General features: G+C 40.2%; 1 protein-coding gene across 1 annotated transcript in view; it reads left to right on the top strand.

The window, feature by feature from the left end:
• The window catches only part of LOC126284852 (phosphatidylserine decarboxylase proenzyme, mitochondrial), a 119,244-nt gene that overhangs the window by 93,593 nt on the left and 7,185 nt on the right, over positions 1-18,466 (top strand). The window contains exon 7 of the mRNA XM_049984084.1: positions 10,582-10,742. Coding sequence (XP_049840041.1) covers positions 10,582-10,742 — 161 coding nt within the window. The remainder of the gene's footprint in view (positions 1-10,581; positions 10,743-18,466) is intronic.

An 18,466-nucleotide genomic window follows, 5' to 3' on the forward strand; every position in this document is an offset into this window, starting at 1 on the left:
CGAAACTTAACTGTCTCAGTTCGACCTCTGCCCCTTAAATACAGGGGCTGCCACACATTTCAGTGTGGCTCATGGTAGTTACTCGGCCATTGATTTATCAATTTGCAGCCTAGGACTTCTCCCATCATATGGAGAGCACATGACAACCTGTATGGTAGTGACCACTTCCCCATCTTCCTGTCACTGCTCCAGCGTCTGGCCCAGTGATGCCTGCCCAGATGGGCATTAAATAAGGCGGACTGGGAAACTTTCACCTCTGCTGTCACCGTTGAATCTCCCTCACATGGTACCATCGATGTGATGGTGGAATAGGTGACAACAACAATTGTTTCTGTGGCAGAAAACATGATCCCTCACTCTTTAGGGTGACTGAGGCGTAAGGCAGTCTCTCGGTGGTCGCCAGAAGTCACTGAAGCAATTAAGGAGCGTTGAAGAGCTTTACTGCAGCATAAGCAGCATCCTATCCTGGAGCACCTCATAGCCTTTAAATGGCTCCGTGCCCGCATTCGCCAACTTATCAAACAACAGAAGCAGGAGTGTTGAGAGAGAGATGTCTCGACCATTGGGTGCCATACACCAGTTTCCCAAGTCTGGGCAAAGATCAAAAGTACCAAACCCCAGCAGGTGTTCCCAGTGTTACCATAAACGGCATGTTATCTACAAACACGATTGCTGAGCACTTTGCTGAGCAATTTGCTCAAGCCTCTGCATCAGAGAATTACCCTCCAGCCTTTCGCACTCTCAAACAGCAGCTAGAAGGGAACTTCCTCTCAGTCACTACATGCCACAGTAAACTCTATAATGCCCCATTTACAGAGTGGGAGCTCCTCAGTGCCCTTGCACTTTGCCCCAACACAGCTCCTGGGCCTGATCGGATCCACAGCCAGATGGTTAAACATCTCTCATCCAACTATAAGCAACATCTTCTCATCGTCTTCAACTGGATCTGGTGCGATGGCGTCTTTCCATCGCAATGGGAGAAGAGCACCATCATTCCAGTGCTTGAACCCGGTAAAAACCCACTTGATGTGGATAGCTATTGGCCCATCAGCCTTACAAATGTTCTTTGTAAGCTGCTGAAACGTATGGTATGTCAGCGGTTGGGTTGGATCGGGTCCATGAGTCACATGGCCTACTGGCTCCATGTCAGGGCAGCTTCCGCCAGGGTCGGTCTACCACTGGTAATCTTGTGTCCCTCAAGTCTGCCATTCGGACAGACTTTTCCAGCCGGCAACACCTGGTTGCCATCTTTTTTTACTTATGTAAAGCATACAACAGAACCTGGTGACATCATATCCTTGCCACATTGGATGAGTGGGGTCTCTGGGGCCTGCCCACGATTTTTATCCAAATCTTCCTATCGCTCCTTACTTTCCGTGTCCAAGTTGGTGACTCCCATAGTTCCATCCTCATCCAGAAGAGTGGTGTCCCACAGGGCTTTGTATTGAGTGTCCCTATTTTTAGTGGCCATTAATGGTCTAGCAGCAGGTGTCGGGTCCTCCATCTCACCTCCTCTGTATGCCGAAGACTTCTGCATTTTGTACTGTTGGTCCAGTAGTGGAGTTGCTGAGCATCGCATACAGGAAGCCATTCACAAGGTGCAGCCATGGGGTCTAGCCCATGGCTTCCAGTTTTCAGCCTTAAAGTCGTATGTTATGCACTTCTGTCGTCGTCATATTGTTCATCCAGATCCAGAACTTTATCTTCATGACTATCCACTCACTGTAGTGGAGACATATCATTTCTTAGGGCTGGTTTTCAGTGATCGATTGACTTGGCTTCCTCATCTTCGTCAGCTTAAGCAGAAGTGCTGGCAGCACCTCAATGCCCTTCGTTGCCTGAGCAACACAAATTGGGGTGCAGATCACTCTACACTACTGCAGCTCTACAGAGCCTTTGTCCAGTCCCTAATTGACTGTGGGAGTGTGGTTTATGGTTCAGCAGTGCCCTTAGTGTTTTACTCAACCCTGTACACCACTGTGGGGTTCGACTGGCGATAGGAGCTTTTAGGATGAGTCCGGTGACCAGTGTACGGGTGGAGGCTGGGTTCCCTCCATTGCACAACTGCTCGCCAGTTACGTAGCACACATTCTTAGTTCTCCTGAGCATCTGAATTACCGTCTCCTTTTCCTGCCCACGGCTGTCCATCACCCGCGTCGGCAGCCCAGGTCATGGCTAACGATTGCGGTTTGCATGCGGTCCCTTCTCTCTGAAATGGAGTTCTTCCCTTCACCACCTCTACTTGCGGTCCATTCACGTATGCCTCCATGGTGTACACCTCGGCTGCAGCTTCGTCTGGACCTTTCACAGGGTTCTAAGAACTCCATTAACCCTTCGGCTCTCTGCTGTCATTTCCTCTCGATTCTTGATGTGTTCCGAGGCTCTGTAGTGGTTTACACCAATGCTTGATGGCTGATGATCATGTTGGCTTTGCCTATGTTCATGGCGGCCATATTGAACATTCCTTACTCGATGGATGCAGTGTATTCACTGCAGAGCTGGTGGCTATTTCTCGTGCACTTCAGTATCTCCGTTCATGCTCTGGGGAGTCTTTTCTTTTATGTGCTGACTCCTTGAGAGGACTGAAAACTGTCGACCAGTGCTACCCTCATCATCCTTTGGTAGTGTCCATCCAGGAGTCCATCTATGCCCTGGAACGGTCCAGTCGTTCAGTGGTGTTCGTCTGGAGTGATGGTCACGTCGGAATCCCAGGAAATGAACTTGCTGACAGGCTGGTGAAACAGGCTACACAGAAACCACTTCTGGAGATGGTCATCCCTGCAACTGACTTGTGTTCGTTATTACGCCGCAAGGTTTATCAGCTTTGGGAGACGGGATGGCAAAATCTCAGTATGAACAACAAACTACAAGCCCTTAAGGGGACCACAAATGTGTGTTAGTCCTCGATGAGGGTTTCTTGCAGGGACTCCGTGGTTCTCCGCCGCCTCCACATTGGCCATGCCTGGGTGACCCATGGCTACCTCCTGCGCCATGAAGACCCTCATGAGTGTCGGTGCACCGCCCGGTTGACAATGACCCATATTCTTCTTCTGCTCTGTCATTCTTTGGCTGCCCTGCAACTTCATCTTTGGTTGTCAGACTCTTTATCATTGATTTTAGCAGACAATGCCTCATCAGCTGATTGGTTTTACATTTCATCCTTGAGGGTGGGTTGGTTTTACATTTCATCCTTGAGGGTGGGTTTTATTATTCGATCTGAGTTTTAGCGCACGTTCTTTGTCGCTGTGTGTCCTCCACCCTAGTGCTTTTAGGGTGGAGGTTTTAATGTGTTGCAGGGCGGCTGGCTTTTCCTTTTTATTTTCGTGGTCAGCCAGCCACTGTAATCTGCTTTCTTGTTTTACTCTGTTGTAACTGTTTCTTGCATCTCTCTCCTGTTTTCTTGTTCTTTTGTTCCTTTTAGTGTTCGTTGCCTTTCCTTCATTCTTGTGGTCTTTCCTTCATTCTTGTGGTCTTTCCTTCATTCTTGTGGTCTTTCCTTCATTCTTGTGGTCTTTCCTTCATTCTTGTGGTCTTTCCTTCATTCTTGTGGTCTTTCCTTCATTCTTGTGGTCTTTCCTTCATTCTTGTGGTCTTTCCTTCATTCTTGTGGTCTTTCCTTCATTCTTGTGGTCTTTCCTTCATTCTTGTGGTCTTTCCTTCATTCTTGTGGTCTTTCCTTCATTCTTGTGGTCTTTCCTTCATCTCTGTTTTGTGTTATATGTCTCGTCTGTTTTATTCTCACACTTGTGGCATTGTTTTATTAAGAAGAAGGGACCAATGACCTCATAGTTTGGTCCCTTTCACCCTCTTTTAAACCAACCAACCTTACACTTGGCTTCGAGCCATTCCTGCTTAGCTGTTTTACACTCCCTGTCAATCTCATTTATTAGATATTTGTATTATGTTTGGCCTGCTACATTTTTATATTTTATCCTTTCATCAATGAAATTCATTCTCTCCTGTGTTATGTCTTTTTACCTGTTTGATCCTCTACTGCCCTCACTATTTCATCCCTTAAAGCTACCCATTCTTCTACTGCATTCCTTTCCCCTATTCTTGTCAACCATTGCCTAGTGTTCTCTCTGGAACTCACAAAAACCTCTGGTTCTTTCAACCTATCCAGGTCCCGTTCCCCACTTAGTTTCATACCTTTTTGCAATTTCATTACTTTAATTTACAGTTCATAACCAATAAATTGTGATCAGACTCCACATCTGCTACTGGAAATGTGTTACCACTATACAGGGTGAAGAAAAATTCGTGCACTTGGACTTCGCAGCACAATTCGTGACATACTGGCACTACAAAAAATCTGTTTCAAAATTGGACATTAGAGGTTGGCAATCTGGCAACACTGTAATCACATGTACAGTAACTACTTCTGTCTGTAGAAACACCATTGCTACACATTTGGTGCTGTGGGTAGGGTGTTGGGTTAGCATGCAGGGGGTTGAGGGTTTGCTTCTGGGTCAAGGCTTAGTCTTTTATTATTTGATAAAAATAGTCTGCATGGTATGGTACCTGGCATCTTAGTCGTCATATAGTGATTACAGTGGGTCTTCTACAGAACATTTGCAATCGTGTACAACGAACACAGTACTGGAAGTACAATTGTTTTCATTGGTTAGCTTTTAAAGAAGCCTTTTGCACATTGTGGGAGCAATTGTTTCGCACCACTTCATCTACTGGTTTTCCAAATCTGTTTTCTATGTACCCTTCCCTCATGGTCCCATGCAAATTATTTTCAAAGCACATTGCTAGACGTACTGGTGACATAAAGCCCTAACAAAATGTGGTAGACCTGAATTTGGCAGTAATAGTTAATCGGTGGGACCATTGTGGGAAGGTGCACCCAAAAAAAGTTTGGAATCTAGTAGATGCAGTGGTGCGAAACAACTCGCGTCCACGACATGCAAGAGATTTCTTTAAAGCTTGACCAATGATGCCAGTTGTATTTCCATTCCTGTGTTTGTAGGACATATCTGCAAGTGTTTTGTAGAAGATCCACTGTAGTCGCTGTATGATGATTCAGTTGTCAGATACTGTACCAAGCAGACTACTTTTAGTAAATGAAACCAAATAAACCTCTACCCAGAATTGAACCCTCGACCTCCTGCATTGTGACTCAAAATGCTATCCACTGCACCAACTGCACAGCACTCCTGCTATATCGTGACAGAGGTAGTTACAATGTGAGAAATCATGCTGTGAAGTCAGAGTGCGCAAATTTTTCTTCTCCATGTATATTCAGTCTGAATCCCTCTTGTGTCTCCAGGTCTCTGCCACATACAACCTTCTTTCATGATTCTTAAACCAGGAGTTATTAATGATTAAATTACTTTATGTGCAAAATTGTACCCCACTCCGAAACTACTACTACTACTACTACTCAAATTCCTTCGTTTGTAGTGCTTGTAATTACTCATGCAGTTTTCATAATATCCTCGAATTGACCCAATTGTCCTTGCCAACTGTAAAATTTCTGGATAAATCTTCAACTAAAATTCCCAGATCTTCTATTTTCTGGCTATTATTATTTTTATTCATCAGTTTAATTCACATCCATCAGTGATTGTTCTGTGTCCTTTCATTAGGGTACCAAAATATAATGTTTCCAACATTAATTGTTAGTTTTGTAGAAGTATGGCTCTTCTCTTGAGTAGTGATTCTGAATATGATTGAAGCTCATCTTTATGGTTGACCGTGGATGAAGCTCGATTTTGTCTTCAGATTCAGCAGTAAATACTGCAAGCCAAGAATTTAGTACAATATCCAATTACATAAATAAATAAGACACTTCTCAGATTATGTGCCATATATTCTTACTCTAAAGTACAGTAACTCTTCATGTTAAACATTTCTTTACATTGAACATTACAATAATTGATTAACTCTCAGTCTTGGTGTAAATACTGAGTTGACAGTTCAAAATACAACCATAGAATCAGTATTATGAAAAGGATAGTTGCTATTCATCATATAACGGAGATGCTGAGTAGAAACTATCCTCTTCGTAAGATTGTTACATCCATCCTGGATATTCCATAGAATGAATACACATTTCAAATTCTTTTGTTTGCCTTAGTTGCTTTCCCTATTGTCATCTTTAGCTCCTGCTCCAGGGCCAGTGTTGTTCCCCTTCCTGGGGGGCCATGATTCATGGACTGTGTAGATATTGCCACTTGCGTAGTAAACACAGTTGTCGTTCAACTGTGAAGATACACATTATCCCTCCAGGGTATTTACCACCTAGAAGTAAATGCATAACAGTCACACTCTTCAGTGTATTAAATGATTCTGTCTTTGTATAGTTCTGGAGTATCATTCATTGCTAAGATAGAGCTAACACTACACATCACTCTTTTGGAATGATATGCAACACCAGAAGAGTATTATGGGACCGAATATTGTGTTTTAAGGAAAACTCCCATATACATAATTTAAAGAAGCTGTTATTGGAGAAATCCAGATGTCATAAGCTGCACAGCAACCAGTGAAATAAACCTGGTTACTGTAGCAGTGGCCATTCATTTGGGTGGTCATACCCACATAAAATGCTGGCTCTGACGAGGTAGGATAAGCCTGTGATAGGACATGAGGAGGATATGCTGTGTGTGTGTGTGTGTGTGTGTGTGTGTGTGTGTGTGTGTGTCTACTATATAGGTCCTGCAGCTGGATGCTCCACAGTGGTATGGCCCATGTGACAAGGTGTGTGGGTAGGTACGATATAAGGGTGAACTAGAATATTGCATAGATAGATGTGGAGCAGAATACGAGAGGGGACCCAAGAGAAACCGGTTTGTTGTCATAAAAAATTTGATGAACCTTTTTACAAAATTACTTCAGTCACCTTCAAAATACTCTCCATTACATGCGATGCACTTGTCAAGTCTCCTTTCCCATTGTTGGAAGCATGTTTGGAACTCTTCAAGTTTGATATCGTCCAGTGCCCTTTGCGAAGCTGTTTTTACTGCCTCCACATCGTCATAACACTCCCCTTTTAGTGTTTTTTTCATTTGTGGAAATAGGAAAGAGTCGCATGGGGCTAGGTCCAGCGAATACAGAGCATGAGGAACAATAGACCACCTCTGAGATGCCAAATACCGGGTCACTCGTAAGGCCGTGTGTGCCGGAGTGTTGTCGTGATACAGAAACAAGTCACCTGATCGCCAAAGTTCCGGGCGTTTCCTCCTCACATCCTCTTGCAGACGCCTTAAAACATCCAAATAAAAGTGCTGGTTAACAGTCTGGCCAGGGGGTATCAATTCCAGATGCACAGTTCCACGAACATAAAAAAAGACAATAATCATCGTCTTTACATTTGACCTCACTTGCCTAGCTTTTTTTGATCTGGGGGAGTTGGAAGTCCTCCACTGGCTTGACACTTGATTGGTTTCTGGGTCATACCCATAATACCAACTTTCATCCCCTGTAATGACTTTGTTCAAGAAGTTCGGATCACATGCAATCTCTGTTTTCAAGTCCTGACACACATTCATGTGGATGGTTTTTTGCTCCTGTGTGAGAAGACACAGAACAAATTTAGCAGCAACACGTCTCGTGTGCAAATCCTCACTCAAAATCCGCTGGCACGAGCTCCAACTGATTTCTGTCTCTGCTGAAATTTGGTCGATTGTTTGGCGACGATCCTCATTGCTCTATTGACGGACCTTTTCAATGTTCTGCTCTTGTCGCGATGTTGAAGGACTTCCAGAATGAGCTTGGTCTTCAACACACATTTCACCATGTTTAAAGCACCTAAACCACTCGAAAACCTGTGTGCGGCTCATAGCGTCCTGGAAAGCTTTCTGAAGCATTTGCTGTGTTTCCGTTGCAGTTTTTTTAAGCAGGAAACAAAATTTCACACACACTCTTTGTTCTTTTAAAGTTGCCATAATGACTTCGCAGAGGTAACCCGCCAACAGTCAGAGAAACACAATACCACACTCGCACGTTCAACTCTACACTGACGGCGTCTGCACAGTTGTATCATGATGGTCTCTACTAACGCCATCTAGCATGAGAACCCTGCACTATATCTACGCTAGTGGCAGCGCCCTCGGAGTCCGGTTTCTTTTGGGTCTCCCCTGGTACTTCTTTGGGAAGGATTGTGAGTAGAATGTTCCTCACTTTGGGGCACGGTGATATGTAGTCAGATACATGGCAAAGGATATGGGAAACTGTTCCAGTCAAGGAACGTCACAGCTGCTTCTTGGCAGTTGGTGGAGGATTGGGAGGGGGGAGGCAGAAGTGGGAGTATGGTGTGGGAGATTTGTCTGCAGTCTAACGCTGATGCTGCCTGTCTGTGAAGGCCTTTGTAACCCCTTCATCATGATAGAAGGGATGATAGCTATCAAAATGCAGGTATTGTGCCTTTTACTCTAAATTATTTGTATTCCACTGACAGAAATGGGAAGTGATATGCCATGAAGTAACACATCAGTATTTATTAAGTTTTGTTGAAATGTTAGTCACATAAAACATATTGAATGATTCACCATATTTATCTAAGAATAAGGTGAGTTGTTTCCTCCAAATGCGTCATTCGAAAAATACAATATTATCTTATATTTAAGGTGAAACAATTATTTTTTGAGATCAAAGTTTTTACGTTGTGTAATAGCTTAAGACAAGGGCTGTCTTACATTTGCAAGTAAAGCTTTGATAATTAAGGTTTAATTTAAGCTTGGAGGAGGAGGGAGGGTTAAATAGTGATATCAGTTGTCAGAACACTAGGATGAATGGAAGGGGGAGTCGTGAGCAGCAACATTGTGGCAGCTGATTACACAGTGTAGTTATATAGGGGTGTGTAAGAGTGGAAAGGGGGGAGGGGGGGGGGGTGGGAGAGTGAGTGAGACACTTATATAAATATCACATTGTAACTTGAAGATATAGTTTTTTTGTACCTTCTTGGAGAGAGTTTCGAAGACTTCTGCAGGTGCTGTAATTGTACTTACCATGTACAAGGGTTGGACCTTTAGTAGTGGCAACTATTTATTTACAACACACATGAAATATGCATGTTTCAAAGTTTTACTGACCTTCAAAGTAGTCACTAGCATTGTGTATAATCCATTGCCAGCGATTTGGAAGTCACAGGATACTCTTAGCAATGCCAGTTGTGTTGACAGTTCGATCAGCACAGTCTGTTGCCCAACGAATTTGTAGCAGTTCTGAAGCGAGTGCCGTGAGTGTTTCCTTCAGTTTAGAAATGGAGTTGAACTCAAGGGGGCTTAAGTCAGGGGAGTGCAGTAGTTGGTATAGCAATTAGCAGCCCCATCAGTCAGACAAATCAGTAACGGTATGTGCTTGAGCATTTTCCTGCAAAATGATGGTCAGATCCTCCAGAAAGTGTCATCACTTCTGTTTCTATGCTGTTCATTTTTGGAACACAACCTATGACAAGCGTAGAGACAGAGATGACACTTTCTGCAGGACCTGACTATCGTTTTGCAGGACAACGCTCAAGCACGTACAGTGCAATCTGTTACTGATTTGTTTGACTGTTGGGACTGCTAAGTGCTATACCGGCTACTACATTCCCCTAACTTAAGCCCTCGTGAGTTCAACTCAGTTTCTAAACTGAAGGAAACACTTCATGGCATTCGCTTCAGAACTGCTGCAAATTCGTTGGGCAGTACACCACGCCACTCATACTGTCAATACAACTGGCACTGTTAAGAGCATCCTACAACTTCCACATTGCTGGCAACGTGTTATACACAATGCTGGTGACTACTTTGAAGGTCAGTAAAACTTTGAAACACACATCTGTTTTGTACGAGCTGTAAATAAATAGTTGCCTCTATTAAAATTCCAACTCTCGTAGTTTGTGGCAGATCATTTAGTGTCCCTAGCAGCAAATGATATGCACAACTTGATATGTCCAGTAGCTAAACAGTAGTTTAGTGTGCTGCATTTCGTAAAACTGGTTTCACTCAAGTTTCATTGTTTCAGTGACAGCTTTCTTAAATTCTATGTTTTCGATGTATATGCAAAAATTCTATTGAAAGTGGAAAAGTTTTCATATCTGAAACTTTTGGATACTGTGACAAGCTGCAGAATTTACATGTAAATTATCTGTCGACAGTGTTACAGTCATCTACACGTATCAGATACACTTAACACACAAGCTCACATTTCACGGAGGAAAGGTGCCAATGTGTACAAAGGATAGGAAATATCTTTTCTACTTGAGTAGCTGAACCTGTCCTTTGAGGTCTCCCAATGAATCACACCATATGACTTTACTATTAGCACTTGAGTAGTATAACATATTTGCCACAAATATATCAGACAATAAATAATTACAGTTTCGACCTGAAAACAATGTTTCGCTGCTGAGCTGAGAATTTTCCACCTTGACCTTTTAGAAAATACTTATGGTCTTAACAACAGTAATTTGCCGCAACTATAATACTGATAATCTTTTACATTATGATTTCTTTAAACATAACTAATCTGTTGGATCCACTTATTTTTAATCTCCAGCTTTTCAAAATGTTACTGCAGGAACCACACCATTCTTACTTGTTTTCTTTCAAAAGCAAATATTTTATTGCCTCTTGTGTTTGATTGCAGGAGAACTCTTGAGTGTTAACCCAGTAGTGGCTCAGGTTGTTCCAGAGCTCTTCTCACTAAATGAGCGAGCTGTCTACATAGGACAGTGGAAGCATGGTTTCTTCTCTATGACTGCAGTTGGGGCCACTAATGTGGGTTGCATCAGAGTGTACTGTGATCCGGTAAGTGTGTGTCACTTGTCATACTGCATCATAAAATGAAAATAATGAGCTGCAAAGACTGCAAGATAAAGTGTTCATACTTATTTTAATAACATACTGAAGTAAACTCAATAGTTGTGTGGAGAAGATAACAAAAACTTAAGACTTTCTTAGTGAGATTCCTCCATTTTTGCATGATTTTATGTGATTGTCTCCAGGAAAACATATCACAAGTTAGAAAATAATGTTTGTATTATATTTCTCATTTTGATGGTACTCAAAATTAGAGCCAGTTTCTTGAAAACTAGAATTCTCTGCCATTAAACTGAAATTTCTGCTGTTTTTAGAGAAATTAGACATATTATACTAAATTACAGGAAAATCAGTTATTAAAGTTGTGTACACTGTTCTGACAATACAGTTAGTATTAAATTCCCCTTAATTGTTTCATAATGTATAGGGATAAAAGCAATAAATGATAAAAGTTGTGTCATATTTCAAATAACTTCATCAGAAAATTAAAAATGTGTTAGAAGAAACAGGGAAAAGAGGGAATCCTTCAAATGACCCTTCTGTACTGATTCACTTTCCACACTGTTAGTTACTATAATCCCTTTTCGAACACCAAACTCGCATCGATTTCAAGAATTTGAGGCTTATACTGCATATTAGCTGACTGATTTGCACTGACAAAAATACTTCAATGTCATTGCCGTATTAAGCACAATATTTTCTGAAACACTGGCCTGAATAAATTAAAAGTCTTCCTTCCATCTTACTGTGATTGTATTTTTTAATTATTTTTATTTTTTGATTAAACATTCTTTTTATTTATGATATAATAACTAATAAGGAGATATTGAATAGGACTGGGGAGAAGAGAAGTTTGTGGCACAACTTGACTAGAACAAGGGATCGATTGGTAGGACACGTTCTGAGGCATCAAGAGATCACCAATTTAGCATTGGAGGGCAGCGTGGAGGGTAAAAATCGTAGGGGGAGACTAAGAGATGAATACACCAAGCAGATTCAGAAGGATGTAGGTTGCAGTAGGTACTGGGACATGGAAGAAGCTAGCACATGATAGAGTAGCATGGAGAGCTGCATCAAACCAGTCTCAGAACTGAGGACCACGACAACAATAATTTAACCTTTTAATTAAAAGAAGGCAGCATCTTTTTGCTAGTTCTCTTTTGGTTAGATTGTCTGCCTAAGGAAATAACATATTTTCTCTTGCGTATTTCATATGAAACTCACTACTCCCCTTTTTCAAGTAAAAATGGTTTTTGTCTATGTAGAATGACACACAGTTCCATATGATTTGACAACTACTCTTTCTACATCTACATCATTACTCCGCAATTCACATTTAAGTGCTTAGCAGAGGGTTCATCGAACCACAATCATACTATCTCTCTACCATTCCTCTCCCGAACAGTGCGTGGGAAAAACGAACACCTAAACCTTGCTGTTCGAGCTCTGATTTCTCTTATTTTATTTTAATGATCATTCCTACCTATGTAGGTTGGGCTCAGTAAAATATTTTCACATTCGGAAGAGAAAGTTGGTGACTGAAATTTCGTAAATAGATCTCACCGTGACGAAAAACGTCTTTGCTTTAATGACTTCTATCCCAACTCGCATATCATATCTGCCACACTCTCTCCCCTATTATGGGATAATACAAAGTGAGACGCCCTTTTTTGCACCCTTTCGATGTCATCCGTCAATCCCACCTGGTAAGGATCCCACAGCGCGCAGCAATATTCTAACAGAGGACGAACGAGTGTAGTGTAAGCTGTCTCTTTAGTGGACTTGTTGCATCTTCTAAGTGCCCTGCCAATGAAACTCAACCTTTGGCCCGCCTTCCTCACAATATTATCTATGTGGTCTTTGCATGTGAAGTTGTTCGTAATTTTAACACCCCGGTACTTAGTTGAATTGACAGCCTTGAGAATTGTACTATTTATCGAGTAATCGAATTCCTATGTATTTCTTTTGGAACTCAAGTGGATCACCTCACACTTTTCGTTATTTCAGGAAAAGGTTATTAGCCTCTTAATCTCATTTTTTAATCTCCTGTAAATTAACAAGTTCTTTCTCAGACTAGAATTCAATGTATCACTTAACTAGTCGTAGAATTTGTGATGTTCTGCATCTTAATTTTTGAAGCAGCAGGTGACAGGCATATTGAACAAAGTGAGTGAATTGGTTTAAAAAATGGCAGACTGTAGTGGATTGCATCTCTTTCATAATAATTTAGAGAATTACTTGTCTACCACGGCTGCTTAACTTCCCTTAAGAAAATTTATCGTTACATAGTTCCACACTATAAATCTGTTTATAGCTGAAACCAAACTTCAAGAATTTGTTTGTGTTGCGAGTTTCATCAGTAGCAGATATTCTTTGATGTGGGCGTGGGAATTATTCAATAATTGTAACAAGGGTACATTGAAGGCAATCTTTGCTGTGTAAGCACCTTTGTTATGGGGCCTGTTAAACTGGTTTGAACCAGTGAAAAAGATAGCATTTTGGGTATTGGGAATCAAAACTCCAAGCTTCTCATACACCAGTGATAATAAAAATAAAGTTACTGCTTACCAATGTTGTGTCAGGTGCACATTATCTCCTGTATGATATTCACCACAACTTTCATTACTACTCAAAAAGTCATAATAGACTGGCTTGTTACCATCACGACTCAAAGCACTACATGGAAAGGAATTATATATCTACCAATGCTGTTGCTTACTCCATTGCATTAGCTGGCCAAAATTCACATACTCAGCAAGTAAACTGAGTGTTCTCTTGTGTCGTCGTATTCTGATGTTCTGCTGACCATCTGACAGTTTTACTAGGCATTGCGACATTTAACACACTTGCAGAATAATTATACCAGTAGTATGCCAACATGTCCTTGCAAGTGTAGCACGTGATAAATCATTGAGGAGTAAAGGTAACAACTCGACAAAATGTAGAAACATTGAGTGACTTTTGGTTGGATCCTTACACACACACACACACACACACACACACAAAACTGCATTGTATGTTAAGCAGCACAAAGTAGCTGTAGAAGTCTGTGTGTGTGTGTGTGTGTGTGTGTGTGTGTGTGTGTGTGTGCGCGCGTGCGTGCGCATGCATGCGTCCGCATTGTAACCTAAGTATAATTTTGTTTGCACCTTCTTGAAGAGTGTTTTTGGGCACTTTTGCAAGTGCATTTACCACATAGTTCATGGTTTAAAATTCAGTATTTTTCACCTTCATTATGTCTTCTCATGCAACTTTATGCAGTGTTACGGAAACACTCACATATAGTAATGAGATAATCTGCATGTCATGGTGCTACTTATAGCTTAATTCAACGTTTAAATATTTTAGAGTTTGTTCATTTTAACTGTTCTCTCGGTACCTTAGCGCCATCTTCCAAGATATAATGTTCCATGGGGAAGATTTCTCATAAAGGTTCACACAGTTTGCGGTGGAGCACGTTTCTTTTCACCGCCCTGCCAATGTCCAGCAATGTTCATTTGTCTAGCTAAAAGCTGTAGTAGAAAATACTAGACCACTATTGTCTTTTGCAGGTCGCAACATACATAGAATTGTCTGGTAAACGGGATGTGGCTAGTACTGAAATAAAGAGTTTTAAATTGGCAATGTAAATTTTCAGGTGTCTTTTTACGATAAAGATCACAGTTAATACTGCCAAGTCCGTACTAAGTGAAACACAATGTAAAGTTCACACGCAATCCACAGTCACACATGTAGCCAGTTTATGGTATTTACACCCGTTACCGAAGTTAATAGAGTTCACCGAATCGTTTAGTTATGAAAATGCTGACTCAAATATTGTGCACTCTGCTCTACACGTAATACCTGTTCTAGTGATCGCACAACATGCCATGCGGTTTTAAGTAACAGTCAAAAGCAATAATTTTGATATTCCATCCGAAACTCCACACGACTTTCGCTATACTGTTCACTTAAATACACATTGTACTACTTCGCGAACTCGTCGTTAGCATTTGTCTGTGATTTTACAGTAATTTCGTCGGAGCTGCTTTCAACGAGATGTTACTAGTTCGAACCCTCAGCCCCGACTTCCCTAGATCACACCAGAGGCTTTGTTCCCAGCATAGATTGGCACAAGCCTTCATTTTTCTGATTGACTGATATCACAAACAGCAAATCAGGTTGCAGTATTATGCTGTGCTAACCCGCACTTTACTTCAATGACCAATCATAGTAAAATATTTCTTTCTATAGCAACTGCTAAATAAATAAATTTAGAAAAGTATCAAACATAAAATTACTCCTTTTGAAATTACCGATTAATTTGTGTCCTACTCACTATTTATTAGTACCATAAACGGACTGCACATTTAATTATAGTAAATCCCCTGTATAGTTTAACTGGTACTTCGTGAAATAACAAAACAATTTTCATTTACTTCTGTTCTTCTTCACTCATACAACACTCACATTGCTAATTACTACACATATTAAACTATTAGAATTATACAAATACATTAAATATTTATCAAACATAACTTAACAACATTGTTTTGACTACGACTGCTAGCACTGTCTGTCAACTGCTGACCTCTGCTACCTACTAGTACAACTACGTGCAGCTCTGTAACTCATGTCCATGTCAGCTGGTGGTATCTGCCGATGACTCATGCCTATAACAATATCATCCTAACAAGTGACAGGAGCGATGCGAAGGCACTATGCCTCAAGTTAAGCTTTACCTTTTTATTTAATTATGGATACTGAAAAATACTTGGGTGCTGTCAGATGTGCAAAATGTTTTCTTAATGTTTATGTGCCTCATTTGCTACTGTCTGGGACTGTTGACACTATTCATCTAATTTCTAATAGTATACACAGGTTGGTGGAACTGTTTTATGTCAGGCACTCGTTCATATCCAGTTTAGCAAATTTTACATACCAGCATTTACCTTTACATTAACCATTCATTTTAGTCATAGTTGCACATTTCAACATAACTCTTGTCATCACTCTTTTACATAGGTATTGCCTGTAGATAATACCTTCTGGTCTCCATGTAGTGTCACTGCATCTTTTATGCTGCCAATTTTGGCAGGATCAACTAGTATTTGTGAACGTTAAAAATTTGGTTATGCACCTTATGATCTGCAAAATAGTCAGAATGGAAGAAATTTATAAATTATGGTGTATCTTTTGAAAGTGTGACAGTAGTTCGTAACTGCAGGTGTTTTGTAAAGGTAATGTAATAAATTAGGACTATTTTCTGTAATAGAAATCTCTTTACTGAAGAGGACTTTCCATGCCCTCACTTTTAGTTTGTATCTCTAGCACATATTGAAATGTGTGAAGTTTTGCTATCGTACTTAAAACATTAATTTAGGTCAATACAGTCATGTTGTTAAATTCAGTAAGAAGTAGAACGACAAAACAGTAATCTTTAAGTTTCACAGGGCTCAAAAATTTTAAAGCATAATGTGCTTCAACAAAACTAATATTAAATATACAGTTAATATTAGGTAATGTATGTCACAAGCAAGTTGATGACTTAAACTTGATATGTTTAGATTGCCAGTGCGTGCTATGGCATTTGATACAGGTCTGTTTCCTTCCAACTGTGCAGGTATCCTGTGAAACATACATCTAACAACACAGCCTTCTAAGTTTTACTGTGTAAACACTTTTGTTAATAACAAATGTTCAGTGTAGGCTAATTGGACACCCAATGTTGTGTTAACAACAAAATGTCAAGCGAGCATATTAAAAGTACTATACCTTCACGTGTATGTTTTTGAAATGAAATCATATGATTCAAGCAAGGTTGACAGAGAAGCAGTTAAAGATTTATAGTAAGAACTATCAGTGCTGCATTTATGTAATAACTTCACACACACACACACACACACACACACACACACACACACACACACACACACACACAAGGTTATTATTAAGTGTGCAAAAAAGTTAATGTTGCTAATTTTGAAAATAAATAAAAAAAACGTAATATTAGGAAAATGGTGTTGCTAGCTAATACTGTGATGACTTACAGAAACGTAATACTTCGGAACTATTCATGTACCAGAATTATTGTCTTTTAAAAATGTATAGTGCTGAATATCTTTAACTAATTAAATGACACTAATCAAAATTGTCATTTCATTTCAGGGTAGCAGTTAATTCTTTGAGTCATTGTACTTGCATTTCACAATAGTTCTAACTTTACTGTGATGAGGGAGGAGGAGGATCAGAGCTGCATTTTACAACGCATAAGGTAGCAGCTGATAGTATGCCTTTAAAGAAATATGCAAAGACTAGTAAACTAGGTGTCAGTAACATTTTTTCCTACGTGGCGCATTGTGAGAGTTGGTAACATTTTGTCGTACATGGCGTGTTGTGAAAGTTGTAATTGCAACCGGTTGGTATCGGGAAGACTGTATTCAAACAATGGAAACTCCAGCTAGGAATATCAACAATGTAGGAAAAGATAGAGTGCTACTTACCATAAAGGAGACACATTAAATTACAGACAGGCACAATTAAAAGACATACAAAGCTTTCGGCCACAGCCTTCATTAGCAAAAGAGAAACACACACCGTTCATATCAAGGTTACGTAGTACTAGTTTCTAGTGTTTCTTTCTACAGAGACCATAACAGTCACTGCTTATTACATTACTTTAGAATAACATAATGTGGTAGATATGATTACAGTGTACATTACACATGACAGCCAATCATTCTGTGAAAATTTACATCATTGTTACATTGGACTGTATAACAAGTTATCTGCTCACACTAATTATGAGTCTGCCAATCTTTCCAGATATTGGCCCAGCATAAGGCAGATAAGCGATTTTAAGATTCTCTTCCTCTCTCTGTCTCAACCTCTTTCTCAGGCAGTCTTGGCAATAAAATGAAAACTTTCCCAAATCACAATAAATTACCTATTCTGCTATTTATGAATAATGTTGAAATAAATTGAGTTGTAAACACAAAGGTGTTCTGACAGTTTTGTAAATGTGCAAAATATTGTTATGGCAAGGACAATGGACTAAAATGCATAGAATAATGGCTGTAATGATCAGAATAAATGAAGTAGATGTTCTGGCATTTTTTTTCTGAAATCTACATGTTAAATGTAGAGAAGCTGCAAGTGGATCTGGAACAATCTATTGCAGTGTTTTTGCATTTTGCACATAAATCTTTTTATCCATATCATGTGTCATTTCACCAATCAGAGCATTATCTGTTACCAATGACGCAATGTTTATAAATTGTGAAAATCTAAAATGTGCTTTGAGGACTGCTGACAACCCACACTGCCAGATCAAAGTTCAGTATGATAGCCAATGGAGCACATATGTTTGATGTTGGAGTTTGCCTGATTTGATGCCACAGGAATTTTCTCTCTCGTGGATTAAAAGATGAAATGTATGCACAAGTACCGATAACTCCAGACTGTTGTGGTCTTCAGTCCAAAAACTGGTTGAATAAGTACTGCAACCTTCGTTTTCTTGAATGTGATTGCTTTATTCATCTATTGATCTCCGACAACAATTTTTAGCCCCTATGTTTCCCCCAAATACTAAATTGGTGATCCCTCGATGTCTCAGAATGTGTCCTGTCAACCGATCCCTTCTTTTGGCCAAGTTGTGCCACAAATTTCTTGTCTCCATAGTTCTATTAAGTACTTCCTCATTAGTCATGGGATTGACCCATCTAATCTTCAGC

This window comes from Schistocerca gregaria, chromosome 8, assembly GCF_023897955.1.
Source record: "Schistocerca gregaria isolate iqSchGreg1 chromosome 8, iqSchGreg1.2, whole genome shotgun sequence".
Taxonomy (NCBI): domain Eukaryota; kingdom Metazoa; phylum Arthropoda; class Insecta; order Orthoptera; family Acrididae; genus Schistocerca; species Schistocerca gregaria.